Source organism: Apteryx mantelli, chromosome 13, assembly GCF_036417845.1.
Source record: "Apteryx mantelli isolate bAptMan1 chromosome 13, bAptMan1.hap1, whole genome shotgun sequence".
Lineage (NCBI taxonomy): Eukaryota > Metazoa > Chordata > Aves > Apterygiformes > Apterygidae > Apteryx > Apteryx mantelli.
In genome coordinates, this window is record NC_089990.1 from 13,125,442 (window position 1) to 13,141,185 (window position 15,744).

The 15,744-nt window shown below is 54.3% G+C and overlaps 1 protein-coding gene and 1 long non-coding RNA gene across 2 annotated transcripts; both read left to right on the forward strand.

Annotated features, from left to right (window-relative positions):
* Positions 1 to 67: 67 nt before the first annotated feature.
* LOC106498562 (uncharacterized) lies at positions 68 to 7,333 on the forward strand. The gene is made up of 4 exons (XR_010885535.1): positions 68 to 105; positions 4,940 to 4,981; positions 5,708 to 5,906; positions 6,883 to 7,333. It is a non-coding gene; the product is annotated as an uncharacterized lncRNA (long non-coding RNA).
* Positions 7,334 to 8,528: 1,195 nt separating this feature from the next.
* On the forward strand, positions 8,529 to 14,139 carry PRRG3 (proline rich and Gla domain 3). Its single transcript, XM_067304436.1, has 3 exons — positions 8,529 to 8,568; positions 9,726 to 9,886; positions 10,444 to 14,139. Exons 1-3 carry the CDS (start codon positions 8,529 to 8,531, stop codon positions 10,978 to 10,980), a joined length of 738 nt encoding a protein of 245 aa, XP_067160537.1. The 3' UTR covers positions 10,981 to 14,139.
* The last annotated feature ends 1,605 nt before the right edge of the window (positions 14,140 to 15,744 follow it).

The window sequence follows — 15,744 nt, forward strand, 5'->3', positions numbered from 1 at the left end:
CTCTTCCCGGCGGCGGGAGGGAGCGGCTGCGGCGCGCGGCGCGCGGCGCGGCGGAGCGCGAGGCGAGGCGAGGCGAGGCGAGGGGCCGGCGGGAGCCGCCATGAGGTACGGGCCCGGGGTGTGGGGTGGCAGGGGGGCTATGGGGTGAGGGAGCAGGGGCTCTAGGGTGTAGGACAGGAGCTGCGGAGTGACAGGAGGGTTGTGGGGTGAGGAGGTGAGGGGTCAGGAGCTGTGGGGCGGCAGGGGGGCTATGGGGTGAGGGGTCAGGAGTTGTGGGGTGGCGGGGGGGGCTGTGGGGTGAGGGGTCAGGAGTTGTGGGGGGGCTGTGGGGTGAGGGGTCAGGAGCTGTGGGGCGGCAGGGGGGGCTGTGGGGTGAGGAGGAAGACTATGGGGTGCCCAGGACTGGAGCTGTAGGGTGAAGTGACAAGGAGGGTGATGAGGGCAGGAGCTCTGAGGTGAGGTGACGGGCAGAGTTATGGGGTGTTGGGAGCAGGAACTGTGAGGTGGGGTGACAAGGGAGGATTATGGGATGAAGGGAGCAGGAGTTATGGGGCTATGAGGGTTATGGGATGAGGGGGTTAGGAGTTTTGCGGTGGGATGACAGGAATGATTATGGGGTGATGAGAGTAGAAGCTATGGAGTTACAGGGCTATGGGGTGATGGGGCAGAACTTGTAGGGTGGAGTGATGTTGGGGTTATGGGGATGGGGCAGGAGCTGTGGGTGAGGGGTGGGTTATGAGATGATGGACGTTTAAGAACTGTTGAGGTGATGTGGAGGGTTATGAGGTGCTTAGGGCAAGAGCTGTAAGGTACAGGTATGGAAAGAGTTATGGGGTGATGGGCCAAAAGCTGTAGGGAGGGATGTGGCTAGGGAGGGAGGAGAGTGTTGGTTTGTAGCTGGGAATCAAGAGACATGGTGGTGGAAAGGGAAGGGGTTGTTGGACACTTGGGGAAGAGAGGAACCATGGATGTGGGGCAGAGGATGTGAAGATGAGGTTCATTTGGGAGTAGGAAGAACATATTGGGAAAGTATTTGGACTGATAAGAGGTTGCAGGAAAGATGAGTTAAGAGGGAGACCCTAATATGGGATGACACAAGAAACTGGGGATGATGGAAAGGATTTGGGGTTGGGCTTGGGCATTGAGGCAAGGCAGGGACCGTGTTGGGGCTGTGGCGGAGAGGAGGCTGACATGGAGAGGAGCAGAGGAAGGAAGAGTCAGGAAGGGAGGAGAGGACAGGGGCAGCCTCGGGGGTCCTGTGGGTCAGGGTGGAGGCTGGCTGGGGGGCAGCATGAGGGCAGGCAACATGGGATTGGCTCTGAGGGCTGTTTTGGGAGGTTGAAGTTTCCTGGCACCCTGCAGGGACACTACTGTCTCTGGCAAGTGGAGCCGGTGCAGCCTCTCCTACCCCAATGTGGATCTTGGCACAGAAAACCCCAAATATTGCTAAAATCTTGCTGGGCTGCTGGCAGCTGTGACAGTGTGATGCCAAGAGATCTGACAGCCTCTCTGTATGCTGTGGCACATCAGTAGTATTTGCAGGGTGCCGTGGTCCGCGCATCACCCCCCACCCCGTGCCAGTGCCCCCAAACCTGGCAAGGAGATGCTGCTTCCCAGTCTACCTCCTTCTTCCCCCCCATGCCTACTCAAAGTCTGCTGGGGGCTGGGGCTGCGCACGCACCATATTTTACCAGCACGATTTCCTCCTTTGGCAACAGTGACGAGAGCAGGGGCGGAGATGGGGGGAGCCCGGGGGAGACACAAATGTGTGACTGCAGCATCCTCGCTCTCATGGCTGCGTCCCTCGCGCCTCCTCATGGTTACCTTAGCAACCTCCTATCGGTGGGGGTATTTACAGAGGAGGTGAATGCCACTCGCATGTTGGGAAGCGGGGGGGGGCCACCTGGATTGGGTGGGCGTGTGCTGAGGTCAGCCTCCAGCTTCAGGCTTCTTTCAGCTTATTTGGCTGAGCAGAGGCAGAACGGATGTTACTCATGTGTTGTCAGAGCGTGTGGTGGTCCAGCTTTCCTGCTCATCTGAGGTGCTGGAGCTGGTGAAGGTGGTTAGGAATTTGCATGTGGAAATAGAAATGAGTAACTGGGATGTCCTCATTTCTCACACACACCCAGAGGTTGGCATTTGTGATGCTTTTAGGCTTGTGTAGACCTGGTTTATTGTTGCACTGTAATAAACAATCTCTGAGCTCTGATATGATGTGCATCAGCCCTCCTCTTTGGAAGAAGTTAAAGAAAAAAATCTTTGCAAACTCATCATCACTATGCTCTTACGCCTGAAACATGTTGCCTGATGTACCACATGGGTTGTGGAGCCTGGCGCACTGACAAATCTGGTCTTGAATGTCCAGTGTTATTTCTGTGACTCAGTACTGCTGTCAAATGGGGGGGGATGTGGTGCTTACTGCCCATAATAACCTGTGGTACAAAGTTTTTGTGTTATGGAAACTATGGCAAGTTTTCCATACAGTGTATTTTATCTTGTGGGCTTGGCTTTCTTAATAAAAACTGATTACAGAAAAAGCAGGTCAAGTAGTCTTTGCTTATAGATGACACAGCCTGTGAGGGAGTGATTGTCAACCTGGGATGCACAGATCCTGCAGGCCTGTGAAACTGCTCTCAGAGATCCATAAAAATGACTTAGAGAAGCAAGATCAGGTATGCGATTCCTTGTGAAAAAAAAAGTGAACAGCCTTCTAGTCTGGACTGTGAGATACAGGAGATGGCAGATTGATTTATGTAATTCTGTTCTGCTGATTTCCCCTGCTTCTGCTTGAATTCCAGCCTGAGTTTCACAATCTGAGTTTCACAACTGTTTTAAAGAGTCTGCTTTCTGGCTCTGGAAGCTGCCTGCCACACAGCTCCAGGCTTGCTTGGCTTCTTGCCATTCCTGGTACAGGAATCTCAGAAGCCATATGAAACCTTGTTTTGGCAGGGAGAAATGCTAGTTTTACTCAGAAGTGGGCTGTTGGTGAGGATGGATACTGCCTGTGTTGGTGGTGATGCTTCAACCCTCCTGTGTGTCTGGATTCTTGCCTTCTAAGAAATTTGTTTCTAACACTGCTCACCCAGTGAATGGCCTGCTGTCGCTGACCTCACTTCAGCTGAGCCAATCAAAGTGCTTTTGGGTCAAGACTGACTATCCAAAGTCGTGGATCTTAGGTCAGGATGTGTTTTAATTCCTGCTGTTACTAACTGCCTTTGCTCCTTCATTCAGTATAAATCCCCATAGGAGTTTGGTCCTGTCACCTGTGTTTTTTGACAGAGTTGTGATTTTTGTCACAGGTGCCCCTTTGAAGGTGACGGGAGCTGGGTTTGGCCAGAGTCTGATCTGTGGGTAGTATGTGGGAGGGGAAGGGAAGGGGCCTCGCTACTCATGTGTTTAGCTCAGTGTTAGAGCATGATGAAAAGACAAACCACGAAAAACAAGCAAAAAATTCCTCCTATGAGCAGAGAAGGATATACTCTGCCTCTGCAGAAATACATTTTTCACTCCTGTGGGTCTTAGTTTAGTTTAGCTTTTGAAGTGCAAAAGGTGCTGTTCCAGCAGGAAAACTGCCTTACTGGGTGTGTAGGCAGCTCCTGCGTTGTTGCTGCTGCTCTTAGCTTGGCCAAATGTCTTTTAGAGGAGGTATGTATCCTTTCCTCTCCTGCTATGTAATGTGCTGTATGCTTTATAGCAGTGGAGGAAACAGTACAGCCATGTTTATTGCAGATTGTGGGTAGGAGTTGCAGAAGTGAGAATTGGTATGACTGTGAAGTTGATCTAAAACAAGATGACTGCTTTACCTGTATCCATCAATCTCTTTTGTGAGGGAAGAGTAGCAGACTGTTCCCAGCAGCTTCTAACACACAGGCTGGATCTTCTAACGAGATAAAGGGCTTCTCCCTGATCTCAGTTCTTCCCTTTCTAGTTAGGATGTGTCTCAGCAATCTGGGCTTCTTGGGCAGAGACCTGGCCCTCACTGGGCTAGGTGCTGTACAAGTACAGCAGAGACCTGCCCCAAGCAGCTGATGACAGCTGGCAGGCCAGGCAGAGGAAGAATATGGTGCCAGATGCACTTTCTACGCTCAGCAGAACATCCCTAATTGTTCTTCATGTGCATCTCCTTGTTGGGTGGAGATATCTCACTGACTGTTTTAAGGGTGTCCAAATCAAGTGAAGGAAAGTCTCTCCCTTTTGCTCTTTGTCCCATGCTGTTTATGTTGAAGTCTCTGTCTCTTAGAGACGCTGACCATTTCTGAGCATCCTTGATTTCTGTGGACTCAAAGAAAGCAAAGTGCTTGACAGGTTGCAAGGTTGGGCCTGATTTTTTCCTTCTGCCCTCCCTTCCTAGGAGGGCTGTAGGTAGGGAGTGAGGAGCAGATGTCTTCTGTCTAGGCAATGATCTAGTTGTTAATCTGAGGACACTGGTTTTTTGGAAGCAGTTTGGAAACATGAACCACAAAAGCCAGTAATGGCAAAACATGTTCTTGAGCCTCCGTCTTCCACACCTCTCTCCTGTGCATTGTGTGGGTACTCCTGTTACAAACCTGTCTCCTGTTGAGGGGGTTCTTGGGGTACTTCTGGCCTCCTTCTGCCATGGGCCCTGGAAATTCAGCATAGATGGGCCATGTCCAAACAGCCTTCTGCTGGGAGATGGGAGATCGCTGTGTCTTTCAGAGCGCTGTGACGCATGCTGTTGCCTGAGAACTGGGGATACCCTGGGCAGCTTTGGGCTCTCCAGCCATGTGTTGGGTGGGGAGGCTGATTGAGTCCTTGGCTCTCAGAAAAGGTAGCGCTTGACTGAGATCAGTCATGGGTCCACCAGATAGCACCCTGCTTTCTGCACAGATCTGACCCCGGGTGTTGGAGGGCTTGGGCTTCAGGGACTGCTGGGCTGAAGTCTGAGCTCTCAGTGACTCTCCTGTTTTCTTCCCTGCAGGTAGGTGGGAGCCCCCAGTAGCCGAGTGAGGCAGCATGGCAAGTAAGTGTTCCTCACTCAAGGCAGAGAGGTGGCAGTGGCACCGCAGGGGAGAAGGGGAGTGTTTTGCAGCCACCTCTCAAGGAAGGGGCGCCTGTGTCTGTGCTTTTTGGGGGGAGAGGGGCCGTTATTCTCTGGGAGCAGATGCCAGTGGCTGTTTTCCCTGGACAAGGTTTGAGGTCCAGCCTGTCTTATGCTTCTCTCTCCCCTGTGCAAGGTGGAAGCTGAGAGGTGGTGCTGAAGCGCTGACCTCTCTAGGACTCCCTGGATGCTGCAGTGTTTCTTTATTTGTATTATCTTTGTTTGTGCAAGGCATGACTCCCTAAGGCTCTTTGGACTGACTGGCCCCTCTGCAGGGGTTGCTGGTCTGCACAGGGGTCTCCTAACAACGGTGCTCCTCATGGAGGTGGCCCATGAGTTGCATCCCACAAGCTTCCCAGCCTGAGGGCCTTGCTGCCCTGTAATGTGTGTGGCTGGTGATGCTCACTCAGGCTCTGTGTTTCCAGTGGAGGCTTGGGCAGCTGTTTAACAGCTCTGTGTCAGCCCTGCTGGGAGCATGCTGGGTCTTGGTGTCTGAACAAGTGCCTAGCAGAGGGCCGCTCGGGACCAGTGGGCCTGGGGGCTGGCCTGGTTAAAGCTGGGCTGAGGCTAGCGAGGGTGCAGGGTGGAAAATGGCATGTGGTCTGTAAAGAGCTGGACTGAACCTTCCCCCCTCGCTCTTCCGGGCAGCCTGCATGGAGGCTGCATGCAGCTATGTGATGGGAACACAAGGAAGACGGTGGTTCTGAACTGCCTGGAGGATGATGAACAGGACAGGGAGGTACTAGAGATCTGGGATCTCGGGATCTGCTTGGGGTGTCACCGGAGCCAGCTATGAAGGTGGAGGCAGTAGTCAAGCTGGGCAGGAGGAGGACTCCAGGGATGACAGGTATGCATTCCTTTATCATCTGTGCTGTGCCACTTGGGGGAGGGAGCAGAGATCTTCAGGCTGTTTCAGACTCTGACACAAATAGTGTTTTTAAAATACAGTTTTAATCCTCTGTTAATGAGGTGTGTACCTAGCTGGGCCCCTGCCCTCCTCCAGCTGCTACCTTTTCTCCCTCCTGGAGCTTTGCCCTCTGGGTGCCTGCTCAGCAGCCCTTGCTGGTTGTGGGAGTTGCCCCTCATGGTGGCAGTGCCCCTGGCCACTGAGCAGTCCCCTTGGCCAGCATGGTCACCCACTTGTGCTCTCCCACAGTGCCTGGCTTGGAGCCCTGGCTGCCTCTTTCCAGACACAGTTGCATGTCACTCTGAAGAGAAGCAGCCCTTAGGGTGTTTCTGCATGCCAAGCAGGAGAACTGTGGGTTAGTGGCATGGCCTACCCAGCCTGCCTGCCACCAGGGGCCAGCAGCACCTTAGGAAATGTAGGAGGGATGGCAGTGAACCCAGTCCTTGGCTCTTGTTCCCCCTGCCTAAAGCTCTGACCTTTTCTGAATGCCAGTGCTCTAGCTGGTGCAGGGAGACTTGGAGAGGCACAAGGAGTCAGTACTGACACCGCTGGGCTGTGGGAAGACTCTCCTCTGCCCTGTGGTTTGAGGACAGTACTTGCTCCTGCTCAGCTGTCTGCTCCTCATGTGCGTTGAGGGTCCCAGGCAGGAGATAAGAGTTTGCAAGGCTCTTGTTTACTAAGGCCATTGGTGTTCCTGCTCTGGTCCCTAGGCTTGTGAGAGCTCTTTGCACTTTCTTTCCATGTGGGAGAGGGGAGGGAGCAGTCACTTTACATTTCTACTGTTCCATCATTTCTAGATCCCCCAGGGAGATTGGGTGGGGGGAGAGGCACAAGCCTCTGTCCCAGCATGCTTTCAGTTGGGACGTTGCTCTTGATATCTGCCTGCCTGCCTATTTGTTTTTATTTCCCATCATAGTGGCCACTTCAGCATGGCAAAGCGAGGAATGGGGCAAATGACTGGTATCTGCAGGGATGGAAAACCCTGACAGCCCGAGATGTGCAGCCAAGCCTGTTGCTCCAAGACATGCTGAGGAAGTTGGCAAGAGGCTCAGACTGAAGCGCTGAGGAGGGAAGAGTTGATACTGCAGCCTGATTGAGGCAAAGGAGTTGAGGCCAGACTTCTCCAGCGAAGGATGGGATGTTTGCAGAATGGATGGTATCTTTATGAAATCTCCTCTTCTTCAGGAAAGGCTCAAGAGAAGGCCTGAAAACCCACTCCCTGTCCAGCTGGTATAGCCCTTCTCAACAGTGAAAGCTGAGGCAAGCTGATCCTTGCCTTCCTGTGGGGCATCTTCTCTGCCTCTTGAAAACACTTTTTTGGTTGCCCTTGTTTTAAAAAAAAAAAAAAAAAAAAAAAGTTTGCATAATAAAGTCGGTTCTGAGGGGAAGTCTCTGACTCGCATCATTCATGCTGTTCTTCATTCACACCTCAATGGTTCAGCCCTCTGCAAACTCTCTCACTGAAGCAAGCCGTTAATAAATCATGGGGGAAAAATGCACCCACACAGCACAAAAAAATCCTCTAAGCATGGGATGGCGTAGTTTGCAGTAACTGCTTATGGCCACAGCCCTGTCCCTGCCTTTACATTTGCAAATATTCTCAGAAATATCTTGCTGCATTGTTTTAGGAGCTGGATAAATCAAAGGTTAAGCAGAAAGAAACCTGTCACACTCTCTGGTAAAAGGCTCCTAATGACAGAAGCACGTAACTTTTTACTGTTATGTTTGATCCTTTACCAAGCTCCTTACTGAAGGAGTGTTTTTGCATTACAGCTAAGCTGGTCTAATGGGAAAGTCCAGTTGTCCCCTTGCCACCTCGTCGTGCATCTGTTGATGTTGCCACAGTGTGAGTTGGTTCATCTGGTTGATCCAGTGGAAGACTAAGCCTGAGGGTGATCGAGGTAAATAGGTTTCTGTGGATCAGCCAGCTGAACTGATTCGTCTCACTCAAGGGAAGTGGCAGGATTAGGTGGCTGGGCGGGAAGAGTTGATGACAGTCCACCATTTGGGTGTGCTGAGCTCCATTACGGAAATGCTCTCTTATGAAATATGTTCACAGGATGTTTGGATCCTGGGAGGGTCATGATCTGTGCAGAGAGCTGCTTTCTGGTAACAACTCGTTTATCTCTTTCTGGGCTGCTGCAGGTTCTGTTAGGTGCTTGCTCCCTGCACCCCACAGAGGTGTCCCTCCTGCAGAATATGGTGGGAGATGCTAAAAAGGAGCTATATCTTTTGCAGACAAATAAATGCCATCACTGCTCAGTCTGGCTTCCTGACTCATGCTCTGTGGTGAGATCTCGCTGGCTGATGTAGGCAAGGTAGAGGCTCCCTGGCTTTGGGAGCAGAGGAAGATCTGCAAAGCCTCTGCACCAAAAGGCAATAGGGATGGGGATGTGAGGCCATTTGATGAGGTTTCTCAGGTTGGTTTCAGCATTTGACTCTTCATCCTCTGTGTGGTCCCCGTGTTTTGGAGATGTTTGCCCTTGTTGGTCCTAGGCTGGGGCAAAGGCACACTGATTCCTCTGGGTCCTGTACAGAGTTCTTGAAGCCTCCTGAGCTTGTATGACCCTGCAGCAGCTTCCAGCCTGGATGCCAGCTTCCAGTACGCAGTCTGTCCTCCTTGTATGGAGCCTGGTCTTGCCCCCCCAGAGCCCTTCTGGAAGCTCAGGAGGACCTGCTTGTCCTGAAACAATGATTTGGTGGGCAGGCAATGTCCCCAAGTTATTGGTGGTATTGCTTGGTCCTGGCTACGGTGACTGGCTGCTGGGCCTGGGGCAGCTGCCTTGTGCCCTCCTAACTGCTTTGCTTGAAGATCTGCTTGGCCTCTGGCCCACCTTCTCTGGGAGGTGATGCTAAGTGCTTGAGGATTTGGGGAGGTTGGCCTCTTTTCCCATAGTCCTTGGAGAATGCTAAAAGGTTTCCTCAAATCTGTTCAAGCAGCTTGTCTGCTGTGTGTGCTCTAGCCTGTTGAGTTGGGGGCTCAGTGTCTCCTTGCTGGGAGCTCTCCTATCCCCAGGCTGGCTCCTCCCCGGCGCTGGCTCTGCTTGCATGTATGACCATGCCCCAGTGAGGTGTTGACTGGAGCAATGCTGGGCGGCTCTTCTGCTTTGAGGTGCCTGTGTTCATCCCCAGTTCTGGTGCTGGCAGCACTGAGGGGACTGAACAGGCCTGAAGGGGGACTGTGGATGTATGAAGCAAGAGGGGAGGCTCTGGGGTGATGAAAAGCAGGACTGTGAAGTGCTGTGTAATGAACTGTGTGTCAGGTGACTGAGGTGACAAACTGTGCTGGGTTTGGTGCTGACCCTCTGTCATGGCACACAGGCCTGGCTCCACTCCCCAGCGCTGCAGGATCTCGGTTGCCCTCCAGCAAGTGGGGTGAAATCCTGTCAAGGGCAGGAAGCAAGTCTTCTTAGAGTCTTCTCTCTCTTCTTAAGCTGTCCTGTGTGCTCTGAACCTGCCACTTCCTGTGTCTCTAGCATCTCAGCCCCGGTGGAAGGATATTACTGGTGCTTGGAGTCTCCAGGCAGACCCCAAGAGCCCTGTTCCCCTTTGGGTCTGCTCTCCCTTGATGGGCTTTCCCTGCTGTACTAGGAGCTTAGATGAATTGCAGCCCTGGGCTATTTGGTGTCTCTGATCCCTTTTCCCAGTCTGTGTCACCAAAATCCTGTGCTGCAGCCCAGCAGTTGGGGAAAGCCTGACTGGGCAAAGGTGAGCACAGGATTGTCTCTGTTCATCATCTCTCTGCCTTGTGTGTTGCAGTGTTCCTGGGGGCCAGGAATGCCCACTCGGTCCTGAAACGCTTTCCCCGAGCCAACGGCTTCCTGGAGGAGATACGACAGGGCACCATTGAGCGAGAGTGCATCGAGGAGGTCTGCAGTTATGAGGAGGTCAAGGAAGTGTTCGAAAACAAAGAGAAGACGGTATGTGTGTCCCAACCTACTCCCCCATGGACGTGTGAGATGCTTACACCTTAGCAAGCTGGGGGCACAGAAGAAAAGCACAGGAGGGAATGGTCTCTCCTGTGTTCTTTTGTCATCTTCTGTCTGCGGACAGCATGCTGTGACCTTTCTTTCCAGTTACGCTTTTCAGGCAATGCCTTCAGCTTTGCCAGCATCAGGGCACCCTGCCCACATTTCCAGGTCAAGTTGGCACTCAAATGACACATGTAAGAAATTCCCGTTGCTGTCCCCAGTTCTCCAGGCTGGGGCTGGCATTAGCCAAATTGATGTCTACATGGCATGAGGGCTGTTGGCCACTGTGGAGGTGTGTTCATATAGTCTTTTGTGCTGGTTGCCACAGTGCCTCAGATGTTGGCAGAATGGTTCAGAGCCCTGGTGAGGGTGGTGGGGAACAGCCAAATGACTCTGCCTCCTCTGTGGGCCCAGAGAGGGCAGTGTGTGTCTGGTGCTGGTGGTAGTCAGGTAGTGCTTGTCCCACGTGCAAGTACATGATGGTTGCTTCTCTGTTTCTCCCACAGATGGAGTTCTGGAAAGGCTACACCAACTCTGTCTACTCCGTCAAGGACCCTGGACACAGCACAGAGCGCTCAGATGCTATGTACGTGGTGGTCCCTCTCTTGGGAGTGGCTCTTTTGATAGTCATCGCCCTCTTCATCATCTGGAGGTGCCAGCTTCAAAAGGCCACCCGCCACCGCCCTTCCTATGCCCAGAACCGCTACTTGGCCAGCCGAACGGGGCGCAGCCTCCCCAGGGTCATGGTGTACCGGGAACGGTCGCAAAGCCAAGGGGAAACCCAGTATCAGCGAGAGGCAAGCAACCGGGTGGTTGGAGATGGCAGAGGAGGGGGCACCCCCCAGCAAGATGGCACCCTCTACCCACCAGAGCATTCAGTCTCTGTCCTCTCCAGACTGTCCAGTGCCACCCCTCCGCCTTCCTATGAGGAGGTGACAGGGCACCCGGAGAGCAGCAGTGGTGAAGAGACCAGCGTCTCCTACAATGACCCGCCACCCAAGTACGAAGAGATCGTGGCCGCTGCCTCTGCTGCGGGCAAATAGTGGATCTGATGCCTCCCTCCTGCCACTTCACACACTCTCATGCTCACGCTCACACCCACCCCTCCCCTTCCTGTGCCAATCGGCACCCCATCTCACTTGTACAAGCTGGTGCCATCACAGAATAGCCTTACCCTCCTTACCAAAAACAGCTGTCCCAAAGTGGGGTGGGAGTGGGAAACGGGGATGGCTCTGGAGTCCAGCCAGACATCTCCTTCCCCCTGCTCTCCACACACATAAGTGCTGTAGCAGCCAGAGCAGAGTGGCAGCTTGTTACTGTCTCAATGCGGGGGTCTCCCCATGGTGCATTTGATTTCCTTCCCTTCCCTTCAAAAAGACATAACATTTCCCATGATTAAAACAGCCTTGCTGCCTCCCTGGGGCTCTGCGGAGCCCTACCGTGTGTACACACTGGTTCATGGGCCTGAGGCACCCGTGGGACTGGTGTTGGGACAGAAGGGGTCTTTGGAGTTGTTCCTTTCCATGCCCAAGTTCACTGGAGCTGATTCATGATGTGCTGAGACCTCAGTCTTCACCAGACCCTGTTTTGCTGCTCGGGGTTCTGATTAGGAGTTGGGGATGCAGGAGGGGTGCTGTGAATTTCTCTCTGTTCTCACAGTCAGTGTCCACACTCTGCATTCAGGGAAGAAAGTTCCCCCCACGTGTGAGTTATCTACTAGGTGGGAGTGGGTAGCTTGGTCTCTCCTGTGTTGCCTGTGGTGATATTGTTTGGAGAACAGGGAGGAACAGCTTGGAAGTGTTTTGTGATCTAGATCCCTTTTGAAAGGAGGGAAGGCTGGTGGTGATCTTGTCCGTGAGGTAAGTCACTCTGGAATAGCGTCCCAGCAGTTCCTTTCCTGATGGCCTCTGTTTTCCTGCTGCAGGGTGCTAAGGGGGGGGAATGCAGAGCCCTCCAGGGTGTGCTGGGAGCAGGACGGCTGGCTGCGGTGGAGCTGGCTTGTGGGGTCTTCTCTGACCTTGAGCCAAAGGTGGTCCTTTGGCTTTAAACAGCAGGGCTACTCCTCTCTCTGGGAGGCTTGCCTGCCTGCTGTCTCCCACGGAGGTGGGATACAGTTACAGACTGGTCCTGTGGCTGGTCCCTGGCAAACCTCCATCTCAGTTGTTCTCCCATCATTCAGTTGTGAATCATTGTCTTCTTCAGACAGGAGAATGTGGATGGACCTCTCTGCTTGGAGCAGATAGAATGGTGCCCCCTTCCCTACCCCAAACTTCCATCTCCTGCCTTGCCCTCTTTTCAAGGTTTTTCATCATGCAGAGCAGGCAAGGGGGGTTGTGGGACCCTGCTGTCCTCCAAGACCCTGTGGTGGGCAGAGAGCTTGGTAGCCACGGCCATGGAGGGTCTGCTGCTGCTCCATCCCATGGGTGGTTGCGTAGCTGGGGGCACTAGAAGGAGTGTGATGAGGGTGATGAGGACTGCAGCAGGACCTTGCTGGGGAGCTGAGCCCAGGCAGCCCCAACCTGGACTTGCAGAACAGAGATTGTTCGCTGGACAGGTCGGGTAGTGCCTTTGGCTGCCAACCCAGCTGCAACCTGGAAAGTGGGAGCGCGGCTGCTGGGACTGGGCCTGGTCTAGACAGACTGTCCCCCTAGAGCCTGTCCTCTCTGCCCCTCGTGCTGAGTGAAGTTGCAACTCACTTGCTACGACACTGCCTCAGTTTCCTCGTCTGTAAGGATAGAGCCTACCTGGGCCCTTGGTTTCATCTTATTGGAGGGGAGGGCAAAAAGATCTTGCATGGGGGGATATGAAGGTGTTGGGAACTTTTCTAGATCTTACAGGTTTGAGAGATCCCTCTGTCATCTGCGAACATGTGGGGAGATCTCATGCTGGTGCCCATGGGAGAGTTGAAAACGCAGTGCTCCCCCCTGGGCTGGTCCCTTGGGAGCAGGGGACAGGGCCTAGTGGGTTGCTCTGGGTTTCAGGCCCACAGGCTAACGGGGCAAAACAAGGGCAGATGTGCACATAACAGGGGACCCATTAACCACATGATCTGCACCCCCCCTGCCCTGCCTGGCCCGAGCTGAGGGCACCTCTCCCCACGACTCTCATCTTCCCGATCGCAAGGAGGCGAAGGGCTTACAGGAGCTGATGCTCTGGTCTAGCTTTTTCCCCTTCCCCTCCTTTCAATCCCGTTCCCTGCAGGCATGAACCTCTGATTGGGGCATGAGCCCTTGGCTTGGGGGCAGCCCCCATGTGACTGCTGAGGGCCTAAGTGGGGAATTTACCCCCCCCCCATCTCCTTTTGGCCACCCCTGGGGCTTTTCCCTCGTTTCTCAGTCTTCAGTGGACAAAGGAACAAGGCAGGGAGAAACAAAGAGACCCCCCAACCCTGGAAGCAGCAAAACTAGGAAGAGAAACGGCACAAAATCACAGCTGCCCTGAGAAATGGCTGCACAGGTGCAAACTGACTGATCACGGCGTGCCCCAGGCCCTGGCAGCCGGGGACACCAGTGGGATGGGAGCGGGGCCAAGCCCTGGCGCCTCTGGCTGCTGGGTGGTCGCGGTGGCAGGGCAGGGCTGAGCCGGGCACTTTGCTGTGGAGCAAGCATGTCCCCCTTCCTGGACCTGAGCCAGGAGGGCAGCCACTTGCAGGGTCCAAGTGATGGGCCTGTCCTTTCCCAGTAACATATAATGGGTTAAAAAGGAGGTCCTGCTCACCGCCCCCAGCCCCGGCTAGCCCAGAAACACCCAGCGCTGCCAGTCCTCGGAGTTCACCCCAGCACCAGTCTCTCCACCGGCACCGAAAGCCGTTGTACGTCTGTGGGCTGCCCGTGGCCTTGCACCCCGCTGTCCCCCTTGGTCCCAGCAGTGCGCTCGCAGCAGGTCCGCTCAGCCCAGAGCCCAGGTTTACCCAGCGCGGCCGTTGCTGGGGCAGGGCCCACGCCTGTGGGGCTTGCGGCTGTCGGCACCTTGTCTGTCTCCTCCCAGGCCCTTACTTTGCCTCTCAGCCTTAGCAAAGTGGGGTTATGCGAAGACCTGACGATGAGCGTCTGGGTCGGAGCCTGGAAAAGACCAGAGGGAGACAGAAGGGCACTCTTGGATCCTCTGTCTTTGATGCTCAGTCATTATCCCTGCAGTTTGTATTCTGTAAAACTTGGTATATTTCTGTGCAAAAAGATATTTATTAAAAAACCCTCACTGTCTGAGTGGTGCAGGGTGGCTTTTTCCTGAACTCCTGGGACTGGGGATGTCTTCCCAGGCCTAGCTGGGTTTGCGTTTTGTGTGGGTGTGTGGGCTCAGCTCTGCAGTGGGGTGGAGGCATGCGGGTTGCAAAGGCAGCTGTGGGAGGACAGCACCAGTACCCCTCCGGGCACGGCTGCACCTCGGACCAGCTCCTCTGTGCGGCCGGGTGCGGGGCTGGAGACCCACGGTGTGCTGCAGTGGGGCCGGGAACGAAGCCTCGAGTCCCCCTCATCGGACAGGAGCGTCCGACTTCCCAGGCATGCGGTGAGAATTGGGAAATGATTGGGAATTGTGAGTCCTGACCAGCAGATGAAGTGTGGAGGCATTTCCTAAAGTCTTTGAAGGGATTTAGGTGCCCACATTGTTTTGATGTACCCCTATATGCTCCTAAACCTCTTAGATAATCTCCTTTAAATAGCAAGACTAGGGCAGCGTGGGATTTATTTTAAGCTCTTTCAAAACCGGATTTTACGGTCAGGCCTTGGACTCAATCGCCATTCAGAAGTGTTTAAAACTGTTGTTCATCCGAAGCGGATCATTTTATCGCTGCAGACTCCCCCGAGAGGCAGTCAAGATTATCTCTGGTGTGGATCCGCGCCAGATGGCCGCAGCCTGCCCCCCTGCCTGGGAAGGAGCCGGGCTCCTGCATCCCCGCAGCTGCACGGAGACGCGCTGTGAGCAGCTCTGGCAACCAGCTGAAGGATTCAGTTTGCACGTAAGAGACGCCCTGGTGAAAAAACAACTTCATGGTGAAAACTCCCCTCCCCAAGCCTGGAGATCTGCATGTGCCAGGCCCAGTGCTGTGATCCAGGGTCTTGTCCCTGGAAAAGGCATCCTTTCGCCTGGACTAGCAAACTCATTACCTCTGTGATCGGGGCAGAAGAGGGTCCAGGTAAAATCCTCACTGCTGCTGTCCTGTCTCTCCTCTCCCAGGCTGCTAGTCTCCTGGCTGCCGGCATGGCATGTGTGCAGCTCGTACCCCTTTTTGGTTAGTTCTTGTGATCAGAAATGCACTGAGATGCACAGCAGAGGTGAGATGTTCACTGGGGAACATGCAACAGGAGCTGCACCCCTAGAGATGCCACTTTCACACAAGCTTTCGGATGGTGCCTGCTAGTCCTTGGGCTGTGCCTGCAGGCCCCATCACAAAGCAGCCCTTGTGCACAGCCTCAGCGCCTGTGCAGTGTTTTGCTACAAACAATAATGTCTCTCTGTGGAAAAGGGGAGAAAAGCTCCTAGGACCGGCAGGAGAGGCTCATCTTGGAGCCCTTCCAGGAGACCGCATGGCCTGGTGCTTGCAGCACGGCTCTGATTTCTATTTCTGGCGCTGCTGCGTGGCCGTGGCCTGAGACAAGCCATGAGCTCCGGAAGGCGAAAGCCGCCTCGCCGCGGCCGGGCAGGAGCCGAGGGGGAAGGGGGTCTGGGCCGGGCTGCCTGCGAGACCCGCTCGGCGGACGCCTGGCTGTCCCAGGGAAGGAGCCGTGCTGGTTAGTACCTGCCGCGACTCATTAATCAGCCCGGCTGCGCCTTTAAGCGTGCCCAGGCGGGCTGCCAGGATGGGAGGG